Genomic DNA, 11,449 nt, shown 5'->3' with positions numbered 1-11,449 from the left:
CGAATCCAAGTGACGTGCTGCCCGAGGGGGGGGGGGGAGAAGACGGGCCCCTGCTCATAATGCCCACCATGCAGAAATCTCGGCTGGACACTGTCCGCTTCGGACCGGAGGTAGAGGAGGAGAAGGACCGGTGCCTGGAGCGCTTCGTGGCCTTCGCGCGGCCCCTCTGCCAGGGCCTGCGAGGCCAAGGCTTCTGGGCCGACTTCATCGATCCCTGCTCGGGCCTGCCCATGCTAACCCCGCACTGCACGCGCCCCTACAGCGAAGTCGCCGGCTTCGAGCACCTGCTGCGCTACAAGACACAAAACGCAGGCTGCTGCAAGATCCTCCTCCACCCCCGCTGGGGTTCGTCGTGCTACCCGGCCACCATTTTCACGACCGCGCCGGTGAAGACGGTGCGGGCGGCGATTCAAATGCTGGAGCGCGAAGTAGAGAGGATGGGGGAGAGTAGGAAAGTGTGTGAGCTTGGACACGCGGTTCATGAGGGCCCCCTGGCTGTGGCGTGAGTCCGGGCGAGGTACAGATTTTGCTAGCGCTGCCGTGGGGGGGAGCGGACCAGTGGGGGCCGAAACTGATGGTTCCGAAGAAAGTCAGTAAGAGGGCGCGCGAAGGAGTAAGGGAAGTAGGTGCACGCCCTTCCAGTCTAGCCAGAGGTCGCGCCACGTATATTTTTAAGGTGGACCGATTTCAAGGCGATGAGGGCTCTGTAGCTGTGTGTTTCAGGGTGCGATCACGCCCTCGAGGGCGAAAGAACAAAATTTATCAAATTCAACATCTCGTGATTGACCCCATGCTGGAGGGAAAGCGAAATTGCAGGGAGACAGAACCCGTGGGGCATTCTTTTTCTTCTTTCAGCTACCACAGTGCTGCCCGACGCGCTCAGGAGCCCTTGCATGATCGAGGTGGCGCATTATTGAACAACTTTCACCCTGAATTTCCCCTCCTCCTTCCGGTGTCGGTAACCCATTCCCACTCTCAATGCAGAGCATGGACACGCCTCCATCGCCCGTAGCTCTGGCCTGCTCAAAAGACGCGGAACTGCTTCTTGATGCTTAACGCCTGATTGATGGAGGGTTCATGCTGAAGTACATTGAAACGGACTGTCTTGCTCAGAGGGCGGCACTGGCCGACCGTCACAATGTCGCCCTCCTTCACCTGCGGGAAGGCGGGCGAACAGTGCGCTGCCAAGTTCTTGTGGCGCTTCTCGAAACGGCTGTACTTGGAGACCCAGTGCAAGTAGTCCCGTCGGATGATGATGGTGCGGTTCATTTTCGTGGAAAGGACGATGCCCTTGAGAATACGGCCACGAATGGAGACGGATCCCGTAAAGGGGCACTTCTTGTCGACGTAGGTCCCGGCCTTCGCCTCCTTCGGGGTCTTGAAGCCCAGGCCCACCTCCCTGGTCCATCGCGCACCCTGAGGAGCATGGGAGGATGCGACAGTGTGCTCGTTAAGACGTCTGAAAATCGTGATAAACACATGTCGTCTCCGACAGATACTTCATAGTTGTCTCATGTTTGACTGGAGTATATTGAAAACGCCCCTCCCCAAAACTGCATCCTTCCCAGCCTACTATCTCCACACGTACATGCTTTGAGCGCTTGGACCCCTCCTTGCGGGATGAGGACTTTCCAAACATAAATACACCTTTCTGCACTTGATAAGCCTTTTCATGTTGATCGGCTTCACGGTAACCACCGCGCTTGGAAACTTTCTCCGCAACCATGGTGGATGCCTGATGGAGGAGGAAGGGGAGGAGATGAGATGGAGAAAACAGAGCAATGGGTATCAACGCACTCCGGCGTGGGGGGTTAGGCTGTCGTGCACCTCTTTTAGACTTCTATACCACTCCAATCATGCCGCTGGAATTTCCTCGAAAGTATAATTCTGGATTACTGAACAAGACGGGCATGACGGTACCGCTCGTCTCGTCGAAAGCGGTAGCGCCCCACAAGGAGAGCATCTTCATCGCCATTCGTGTGTCAACGAAAGATAGAGTCACACAGAATTCGAAAGAAACATATTACAGAGCATGCTAAGGGAGAATGACGCGTCCATGAGGCCACAGAGGCACGGGGCAGGGCGGGAGGAAAGAAGGGTGGCTGGGTGGCTGGCTGGCAGGCTCGGAGGGCCGCAGGATGAGGTCTCCCGCCCCCGCCGACATGGCCCCCCCGTGCCCCTGCCAACACTGCGGCCTTTCTGGCACTAGGGACAGGCGGGGTGACCCGGCCTGCCGCATGTCTCTTATGTCTTCGAGCATGTCTGAAGGACTCTGTGAATATTCTTTCAGGGGTCGTCACAACGGTGCACACAAGATTTCACCATTAACCTCCCCCCTCTCGGGTGTTCCCACAGTTCGTCGTACAGATTACCATGCCTGTTCCGCCTCTGTTTCCCGCCGCAGCGGCTATTGGGTCTTCGCTACTACCAATTTTTCCCACATCTAGGTATATTTGTGTCGCAGGCACGTATGACGGCGGCATAGCAGGCTGGGAATTGCAGCGGGAAGGGCAAAATCAGACAACAGGCCTGAAGATGGTACGTACGTCAACCGAGCTTTACCAACAAAACGCATGATTCGATTCTTGATACAGGATTGGCGGAAAGATTCTTTTTTGTATCCTTGTGAAGATATGGCAGTAAGAAAGCGATTGATCGGGGCTTATGTCCACGTTCCCTTCTCGCAGATTTTTGCCTACACCCCGCATCAAGGAAGCGTCCGATCGCTGGCTATACCACAAGGGGGGGTCAAAGCTGGGTCTCTTTTAGTGTCAGGTGGTGTTGACGAGCATATCCGCATGTATGACCTACGAAAACGCGCGGAAGTCGGCGAGCTTCTACACCATAAGGGTACCATAACCGCCCTGGGCTTTGTGGGCTCATCCCACTTGCTGAGCGGTAGTGAGGATGGTGCGGTCTGCATATGGCGCGTGTACGATTGGAGCCTTCTTCATATTTTGGGTGGACACAAGGGAGCTATCACTGCCGTCGCTATACACCCGTCTGGGAAGCTCGCCTTGTCCTCAGGGCGCGATAGGAGTCTGCGTCTCTGGGATCTGGTTCGTGGCCGTTGCGCCTACATCACCAAGCTCGAAGCGGTGGTCGAGACCGTCAAATGGTCTGGCGATGGGAGCGTCTATGCGCTTCAAGTGGGAGATCGTCGCCTGGAGGTACGAAGAGCGTCGGATAACAAGCCCACGGCCATCGCCACCCACCCCGCGCGTGTCACAGCCATCGCCTTCCTCCCTGCCGCTGCCGCCGCCCCGTGTGCTGATGAAGCTAAAAGCTTAGAGATTTCTGCGGCGATAGAGCAGCAGGCACCGATGCACCATGTGGTCACGGCCTGCGACGACGGCATGCTGCGCGTCGTGGATGGAGACACGGGGTCCGTCCTTTCCTGCACGGAGACGGGCCCGCACTGCGGACGCATCAAGGAGGCTGTGGTCTGGGGGAACAGGGCCTTGCCCTTCTGGCAACAAAGCCGAGAGCTGGTGACGGCGTCATCGGATGGGAAGATCCTGGTCTGGCGGGTCGGGCCCGCGGGCACACAGGTGGAGGTGGGACCCGGCGCCGCTTTGGGTGCCGGAGTACGCATAACGTGCTTGGCAGCCTACGCTGCTGGCGAGGCCGTGGACGAGGGGAGGGCTTCAAGCGGGACAAGTCTTGGCAAGAATAAAAAGAAACGAAAGCGGGTGCGTGGGGAGGAGACGAAGGAGGCTAACATGGGACCGGACAGGGCCGCGCCTCGAAAAGGCGAAACTGCGCGGAAGTCCAAGGGAAACAGGCATCGCTCAGCGAATCGAGGGTCTGGAATGCAAAGTAATGGGGCGCCAAGTAGAGGGAAAAGCCGAGCGCAGGCATCAAGCAGGGCGAATGTCTGAGCCAGTATCTGCGGTCATCATGCGCGGGAAACACGCTCGCAACGAGGCCTGAATTTGACTTCATAGCATCCCATCGTTTTTGGAAAGAGCAAATAAAAGTGACTGGATGCTCTGGAGGCGAATCAATGATATCAAAAGCTTATAAAGTAATTGTATCGCCTCCTAACACATGAAGAAAAGCTCATAAATCGTTCCCAAGATACCACGAGCAACTGTTGATACCATTACATTAGCGACTGTTCCGTTCATCACTGGCTGTCTCGCGTCAAAACTATCGTAGCCCCCTTGAGAGGTTAGGAGACGGATAGTGGGTACGATAACGCGCCTTTCCTCTCAGCATTTCTACGGCACTCTCATCATGCGACGGATGCACTGACCCTATTAGATTTATTGCCATGAGACTCGCAATCCTTCCTCTGACGGTTTTCCTTGTCCGCAGATTCCAGGAACGGGACGCTTGCGAGAGGGTCATCACGTGTACTCGCAGCTTGCTTGGCGCAGCAGGCCACAGACCAGACCTTATTGCTTTCCTTCCTAGCCACGCCCTTATTTGGGGTAAAAGAACCACCCTCGGAGAGGCAGCACATCCCAGAAGAGCTTGTGCCGTACAAAAAGGTGGAGTACATGACCAAGCTGACACCAGCCAGAAATTGAGGGGAGAGGTCGGTCTCCCCGAAGACCACGTAGGACACCAGGCAGGAGACAACAATGGAAACGGACGTAGAGAAGTTCTTGAGGACTGAGTCCGCGTACTTGACCACCAAAGCAATGGCAATACCGCCCACGGCCTGGAGCCCGACCACGGACCAGACGAGCGGGCTGTAGCCAGAGAAAAAGCCGGCCTCGCGCACGGCGGCCCCATCTGTGTACCAAACGCCAAAGACGCCCACAGGGATACCGATCAGGGCCAGCTCCACGTTTCGCACCCACACGGAGATCTCGGAGTCCTTCAGTACCTTCTCAAAATAGGTTCCCGCGAACCCGCTCGAGCAGCTAGCCAGTAATACGCAGACGAATCCAAGTGACGTGCTGCCGTTTCTGCCAGCCGTACTCGACGTGCTTCCGTCTTTCAAACCCGACGTTTGAACGAGAGAGACCCCGACTATTAAGACCAATAGAGACAGCCATTGTCTGCAGGTTAGTTGCCGGTTAAGGAGGACAACGGAGAAGACAGCCGTGGTCAATATTTTGAGCTGGTAGAGTACTTGAAAGCTAGCGGCATCCAAGTTTGAAAGCGCGACGAATAACAAATTGTTTTGAATCGTGAAAAGGAATGCAGGGACCAGAAGTTTCGCAAAATCGGCAGGTTTCAGCACTATGTCATGGTAGAGTTTACTGCCCAGCCCACACAAGCCCCCTTCCTCCATGCCGACCAGGAACGAAGCTACGACGAGCTTCACAATCTCTGACATGACCACGGCCGTGCTAGAAATGTACATTACATCCTTCCTCATCCGTGAGTAGCGCACAGTCAGAACTACCGCAGAGTTCTGGAGAACTAAGACCAAAAGCGCCACATACTTGCAGGTGTCCGCCCGCTTCATGCCCCCAAAGATGGAATGCATCGTATTTGGCTGGCCTGCCCCGCCAAAGATGGCGAAAAAGAGGTTTAAGATGACCTCTTTTGTGAATTAGGGTTCTCTCTTACCGAAGTGTTCCTGTCGTGCTTGTGCTGCATAAAAATGAGAAAGTTTGAGAACAGATCCCACCAAATTCAGTTGAATTCGTGTACATAGTCACGGAGGCCTGCACGATTTTCATCAGCCGCTCACATGTAAATGTCTCCTGTTTAGCCTCTCGATCTTCTTCAATTGTCCATGTACGGTTTGAAAAAGATATAGCATGAGTCTTAACTCGCAGGTCCCATTTAAATGTATTAATTTGGGACTCGATCAGCGTTACGCTAATGGGCCGGCAACATGTCATGGTCTTTCGACTGCCCCATCTCTATGTCACCTCCAGAGGGGGCCGTTGATTGCAAAAAAAAAAGAGCTCAATTTGAGACAGGTGTAAGCTTTGCAATCGACTCCCACTTGGCAGCGACCTAATAAGGGCGGGGAGAGTGGTGATGTCTAAATTCACGTTTTGCAGGCATGCCCATTTCGGTGCCCCTCGATGACGCTACCCCCGCCGCGGCGGCCCCCTCCACTTGCGCTCAACTCCCTTCAGGTCACAGAGTTTCACAAAAAGGGGCTCACAACGACAGAAACACGATGGATCTCGCTGTGGGCCAACAGCCTAGCAACAGTTTGGCGTACACGAATCGGTGAGTCCCTTAATAATTCTGCAGACATGCAAGGAAGCCCATCCTCATTCTACTTCTCTGCTCCTCTCCCATGTAGGGTATATGTAAGCCACCCCGATTGGGAGTTCCTTCTTTCTCGCGTAGGCAACCCTGAGGCCAGCAAGATTGAGGACGACGCGCTGCTCATAACAGTAAATGGACTGGTTTTTGCGGTCAGTCCAAATAAGGGCATCGAGACTGGGAACATAGGCCTGAACTCGTTGCAACGACGTTTCGGTGTTTTTACGCTGACCCAGCGCGTCAAAGTGGACATTTTCGAGAGTAATGCTGGTCTAGCACTTACCTCTGTAATAGTCCGTGTGGACCTCTTGGCAAAAGGTAAAGTCAAGTCGCCCTTGCTGCTAGCCACGGAGGAAATGGCCGGGGCCTTCAAGGCCGCCTTTCTTTCGCAGGTCTTACAGACGCAGCAGCCCGTGGCATGGGATTTTCGTGGCACGAAGCTGGAATTGATCATAGAGAGCTTTCAAAATCTGATACCGGGTGGAAACTGCCCCAACGCTGGGCAGCTCTTGCAGCCCACGGATGTCGTCTTCACGAAGGAGAAAGGCGCCATGGTGGCCCTGTCCGGCGCCAATTCGGGCGCCCCCCGCGACAACATCATCAACCCAGATTTTGATTTTGGGAAGCTAGGTATCGGAGGTCTTGGGAACGAGTTCAATCAAATTTTTCGTCGGGCCTTCGCGTCGCGCGTCTTTCCCGGGCACATCGTCAAGCAACTCGGGATCAACCACGTGCGGGGCATGTTGCTTTGGGGCCCACCAGGCTGCGGCAAGACCCTCATCGCGCGTACCATCGGAAAGATTCTGAATGCGCGCGAGCCCAAGATCGTGAATGGGCCCGAGGTCCTTGACAAATACGTGGGCGGGTCGGAGGAGCGGATCCGGGAGCTTTTCAAGGACGCGGAGAAGGAGCAGCAGGAAATGGGGGACGGTAGTGGCTTGCACGTGATTATTTTCGATGAGATTGACGCCATTTGCAAGTCTCGTGGCTCCAGCCGCGACAGCACTGGCGTTTCGGACTCGATTGTGAACCAGTTGCTCTCTAAGATCGACGGCGTGAATTCTCTGAACAACATCCTGGTCATAGGGATGACGAACAGAAAGGACATGATCGACGAGGCAGTTTTGCGTCCCGGTCGGCTGGAGGTGCACGTGGAGATCGGGCTTCCTGACGAGGAGGGCCGCCTGCAGATCATATCTATCCACACAAAAAGCATGCGGGAGCATAAACGCATCGCGCCCGAGGCCGTGGGAAAACTTGCGGAGCTCGCACGCGCCACCAAGAACTACTCCGGCGCCGAAATTGAAGGCTTAGTCAAGTCGGCGGCCTCATTCGCCTTCCAGCGCAACGTGAACGTGAAGGACCTGTCTCAGCTTAAGGAGGAGGAGCTGATAGTGGAGTGGGCGGACTTTCAGCGGGCCCTCTTGGAGGTCCCTCCCCGTTTAGGGGCCAACTCGGAGGAGCTTGAGGTTTTGTTTCGGAATGGCATCGTCCCGTACGGCTCCTCTTTCGACGCGATCATGATGACCCTGCGCCGCTTCGTCCAGCAAGTCCGGGTCTCGGACCGGACGCCCCTCCTGTCTGTCTTGCTTGAGGGCGCTCCCAGCACGGGGAAGACGGCGATTGCCGCCTCTTTGGGCGTGCAGAGCGAGTTTCCCTTCGTGAGGGTCGTATCGGCGGATGCCATGGTCGGCTTCTCGGAGACCGCCAAGTGCTCGGCCATCCTGAAGGCTTTCCAGGACAGCTCCCGCTCGCCCCTCTCCGTGATCGTCCTCGACGATCTGGAGCGGCTCATCGACTACTCCCCCATCGGCCCACGGTTCTCTAACACGGTGGTGCAGACCTTGCTGGTGCTTCTGAAGAAGCCGCCCACCTCCCCGGACAAGCGCTTGCTCGTGATCGGCACGACCTCGGTGGCGGCCCATCTCGAGGACCTGCAGCTCGTCCAGGGCTTCAACGTGATGCTGACCGTGCCCCAGCTGACGGGCCCGGAGGAGATCAAGACGGTCCTACGGGAGGTGGTCACCTCCCTGTCGCAGAAGGAGATGGATGATATCACGTCAGCGATCAGCCAGCCAATAGGGATCAAGCAGCTCTTGATGGTGACGGAGATGGCGAGGCAAGGAGAGGAGACCGTCTCGACCGATAGATTCTTGGAGTGCCTGCACATTTGTGGGTTCTGAGATGGGAAGGAGAAGAGGAATTATCCAAGTGTGGAGAGGACGGGTATTGAGTTGCAGGCGCGCCGAGCGATGATGGTGGAGATGATGGGAGTGGAGGGCTATGTAAAAAAAAAGTCAAAAAGCACCTTAAGAGCGCGACGGGAGAGACCGACGCTTTATCCTCCAAGTTTAGGATCGCGAAATTGGCTTTGTGAAATTTGGCCTTTTTGCATTTTTTGTACGGAATTGATTTCAAAGCAAAAGAAGTTAGATTTGATAAAGAGTCGTTGCAAGATGGTATGTAACTGGCATCCGTGTTTCTTTTCCTTAAGACTCGCGCTCTACCACCGGGCTGCTCCAAACTTATTGTCCGTAAGCAAAACAAACAACTATTTCGAAGGGCCCAGTGAGATAACCAGGCACGCGCTAAGAGGAAGACAGATATGGCGAGGTCCATCACTTGGCTCCGACAAACTCTGTGGCCCGCTCGAGGAACGTCAGGTAATGCTCCTTCTCCTTCTCGAAAGCGAAGTAGGAGACGAAAACAGCCAGCTCGTCGTCAATATTCCGCGCCGCCAGATGCCGCGTGAAGGCCTCCTGGACATCCTCCGGGTACTCGGAGAAATCCGACCAGTACAAGGTCTCGTCGTTCCACTCCCGGCCGTCCGAGTCAAGCGCGACCTTCTCCACCCACACCGTGTTGGTGAACACTACAGAGAACATCAACTTGTGGTGGGCTTTCGCAATTGTCACCACCCCCCGGATTCCCACAGTGTAATCCTCCGCCTTCTCGTCCTCGAGCTCTTGAGGGTCGAGTTCATCCTCCGTCGTGTCTTGCACATCGTACTGCACCATGATTTTTTCCGTATTGTGCTTTGTATGCATTTTGATAATACTTCATGGAAAAATATTAGACGAGAGAGTGAATAAAATTTCCTACACTCCTTTCTATTCCAATTGAGAATCCCCAGTATATCTCAAGATTCCAAATGTGAACGCACCTGCTGCCTGGAGACTCTTTGATGTGAAAGCGCTTATGAATCTTTTCGGACACGTCCTCCAGTTCCGGTGCCCGTTCTTCGCTCTCCATGAGGTCTTTTTCTTCCTGCAGTTCACGAGCTAGCAAATCTTCCAAGGCAGCGCTCGTCCCATGTCCTCCCCCCGAACCTCCTTTCATGGCGCTCGGCATCACGTCACCGTCTCCATGCGTACCAAACCTGCGACTCTTTACTATCAATATGGGTGACATAGCCTGAGGATGGCGGACGAAGCCCATAGTAGCATTTGTCCCAGCGCGGAACACAAGGCTAGTTGCCATGTGATGTTGCTGTTGCGGAGTGGCCGATGCGGCACGGCGCAACAAGGCCAAGGTCGACGTGCGAAGCATGATGTGATACCTGTGCTGTTTCTGCTTGCATATTTATTGCGGGTGATTCGTAAATGTGTTCTATTTCGAGGACAAAAAGTTGCGTATGGTTGTGGCATACGTTTGCGAAGAGGATTTTGCACGAAGGTTGCAACCACCCTCGCCAACCATGACTTTCCTGCCCGGGGGGTCAGGAGGTTAACTACAGTGTGTAAGTACAGTGGCAAACTACAATATTCAACAACAGTAATTAAATACAGTGGTGTCATGATAGTTAGTTTAATGGTATGCTTCTACTTTCTTTGACCGGAAGCATCGTGTCCTTATTTGAGTTTATAACCCAGACCCTGGCTGGCGGTTCCCCCTTTCCTTTGTATATGCTTCAAAAAAGAATATACATAATCACACTAGCCGCTGATCATTAGACAAACACCTTGTCGTGCGCTGGAGAGACACCATCATCCAATGATACTTACTTTGACCCAGGCCGCATTATTGCCTGTCGTTCCAGTCCATCTCCTAGCGTGAAAACATTTGCCGGGAAAAGAAAGTTTCTCCTCGGACATAAGAGTGACAGCGTCTTCACCAGGCAACCCCCCTATGCTATCTTCTTTTCTCCGTCGTATTACACTCACTCCTTCTCGTCTTCTTCTTGCTGTACAATGCCTCCCAAGGGTAGCGCCACCTTGCTCCTCGCATCCGATGTTGCGACCTCGACTCTCTCCTCCCTTCCCCCCCCATCCCCGTCCGCCGACATCTCTTCCTCCGCCCCCCCTATACTCCCTGCGGTCGTCACCGAGCCCATCTCCCCCCCCATACTGCGCGTTAGATGCACTGTGGTCGACGAGGAGAAAAAATCCTCCTCCTCTTCTTCGCTCCCGCGGACACCTTCCTCCTTGTCTGGACCCCAGCCGGTCGCCCCCTCCCCCTCCCCTCCTCCACCGGCTCCCAACATGGACCCGAAGCCACGCCCGGCTAAGACGCTTGCAAACGACGAGGTCCCAGTCGTACCGCCACCACTGCTAGCGGGAGCATGCCCCGTATCCACAGGCCTGTGCAGGCTGTCCAATGGAGGGAACGAGACGTTCGAAAAATCCGCCCACCCCTCTCCGAAGGTTCCCCCCGAAGGCACCCCCTCCGCGAATGCCTTCGCGGCCCATCCCCCCGCCACCAGCCCCGGTATACTGTCCTGTCCAAAGACACCTCCACTCCCTTGCCCATTGCCCTCGATTTTGCTGCCGCCGCTCCCCCCTCCAAATCCGTCCGGCCCCTGCGCGGACGATCCGCCCTTGGTCTCAAAAGCGCTATCCCCCAGGCCTGAGCCCGATCGGAGCGCCAAGCCGTGCGAGGCTTGCAGCTCCTCGTCTTGCTCTTCCTGCTGGCGCTGTAATTGCTGCATCAGCAGTCGGGCGTCCTCGTCGGGTCCCCCCTCTACTGGGGGTAAGACACTTCCTGACCAGCCCATACCGCTCCCATCCCCTTGCCCCCCGCTCAGCTCCTCCCCCACACCGCCTCCCTCCCCAACATCCACCCCCGACAGCCTCTGTGCCAAATGCTCGGACTCGCTGTCAAAGTCAGGGCCGGGGCCGTCGTCGAATTTGGTGGACAGCGTGTTCTCGTCCGCTCTGGAAGGGATGGGGAAGCCCCCGAGGGGATGACCCTGCCTCGCCGTCACCTCCGCCAAGCGCCCCTCCGAGAACTCCGTCCACCGCTGACGTAGGGCTGCGTCAACCTC

General features: G+C 55.5%; 6 protein-coding genes across 6 annotated transcripts; 3 read left to right on the top strand and 3 right to left on the bottom strand.

The window, feature by feature from the left end:
- Positions 1-68: 68 nt before the first annotated feature.
- On the top strand, positions 69-506 carry NGA_0430401 (uncharacterized protein; the record flags this gene model as incomplete). The annotated part of the gene is made up of 1 exon (XM_005853565.1): positions 69-506. The coding sequence occupies one exon, from the start codon at positions 69-71 to the stop codon at positions 504-506; it is 438 nt and encodes a 145-aa protein (XP_005853627.1).
- Positions 507-817: 311 nt separating this feature from the next.
- On the bottom strand, positions 818-1,741 carry RP-S11E (small subunit ribosomal protein S11e). The gene is made up of 2 exons (XM_005853560.1): positions 1,589-1,741; positions 818-1,416 (listed from the first exon to the last, which is right to left on the bottom strand). Exons 1-2 carry the CDS (start codon positions 1,724-1,726, stop codon positions 1,024-1,026), a joined length of 531 nt encoding a protein of 176 aa, XP_005853622.1. The 5' UTR covers positions 1,727-1,741; the 3' UTR covers positions 818-1,023.
- Positions 1,742-2,349: 608 nt separating this feature from the next.
- On the top strand, positions 2,350-4,083 carry NGA_0430201 (uncharacterized protein). The gene is made up of 2 exons (XM_005853563.1): positions 2,350-2,538; positions 2,688-4,083. The coding sequence occupies exons 1-2, from the start codon at positions 2,374-2,376 to the stop codon at positions 3,879-3,881; spliced, it is 1,359 nt and encodes a 452-aa protein (XP_005853625.1). The 5' UTR covers positions 2,350-2,373; the 3' UTR covers positions 3,882-4,083.
- Positions 4,084-4,237: 154 nt separating this feature from the next.
- NGA_0430101 (udp-n-acetylglucosamine transporter) lies at positions 4,238-5,446 on the bottom strand (the record flags this gene model as incomplete). The annotated part of the gene is made up of 1 exon (XM_005853562.1): positions 4,238-5,446. One exon carries the CDS (start codon positions 5,444-5,446, stop codon positions 4,238-4,240), a length of 1,209 nt encoding a protein of 402 aa, XP_005853624.1.
- Positions 5,447-6,083: 637 nt separating this feature from the next.
- Positions 6,084-8,631, top strand: NSF (vesicle-fusing ATPase). The gene is made up of 2 exons (XM_005853564.1): positions 6,084-6,147; positions 6,174-8,631. Exon 2 carries the CDS (start codon positions 6,174-6,176, stop codon positions 8,367-8,369), a length of 2,196 nt encoding a protein of 731 aa, XP_005853626.1. The 5' UTR covers positions 6,084-6,147; the 3' UTR covers positions 8,370-8,631.
- Positions 8,632-8,646: 15 nt separating this feature from the next.
- Positions 8,647-9,761, bottom strand: NGA_0430001 (uncharacterized protein). Its single transcript, XM_005853561.1, has 2 exons — positions 9,350-9,761; positions 8,647-9,243 (listed from the first exon to the last, which is right to left on the bottom strand). The coding sequence occupies exons 1-2, from the start codon at positions 9,733-9,735 to the stop codon at positions 8,805-8,807; spliced, it is 825 nt and encodes a 274-aa protein (XP_005853623.1). The 5' UTR covers positions 9,736-9,761; the 3' UTR covers positions 8,647-8,804.
- Between the last annotated feature and the right edge of the window lie 1,688 nt (positions 9,762-11,449).

Source organism: Nannochloropsis gaditana (assembly GCF_000240725.1).
Source record: "Nannochloropsis gaditana CCMP526 unplaced genomic scaffold scaffold828, whole genome shotgun sequence".
Taxonomy (NCBI): Eukaryota; class Eustigmatophyceae; order Eustigmatales; family Monodopsidaceae; genus Microchloropsis; species Microchloropsis gaditana.
Note: the sequence above shows the minus strand (reverse complement) of the source record. Positions and strands in the feature narration are given on the sequence as shown.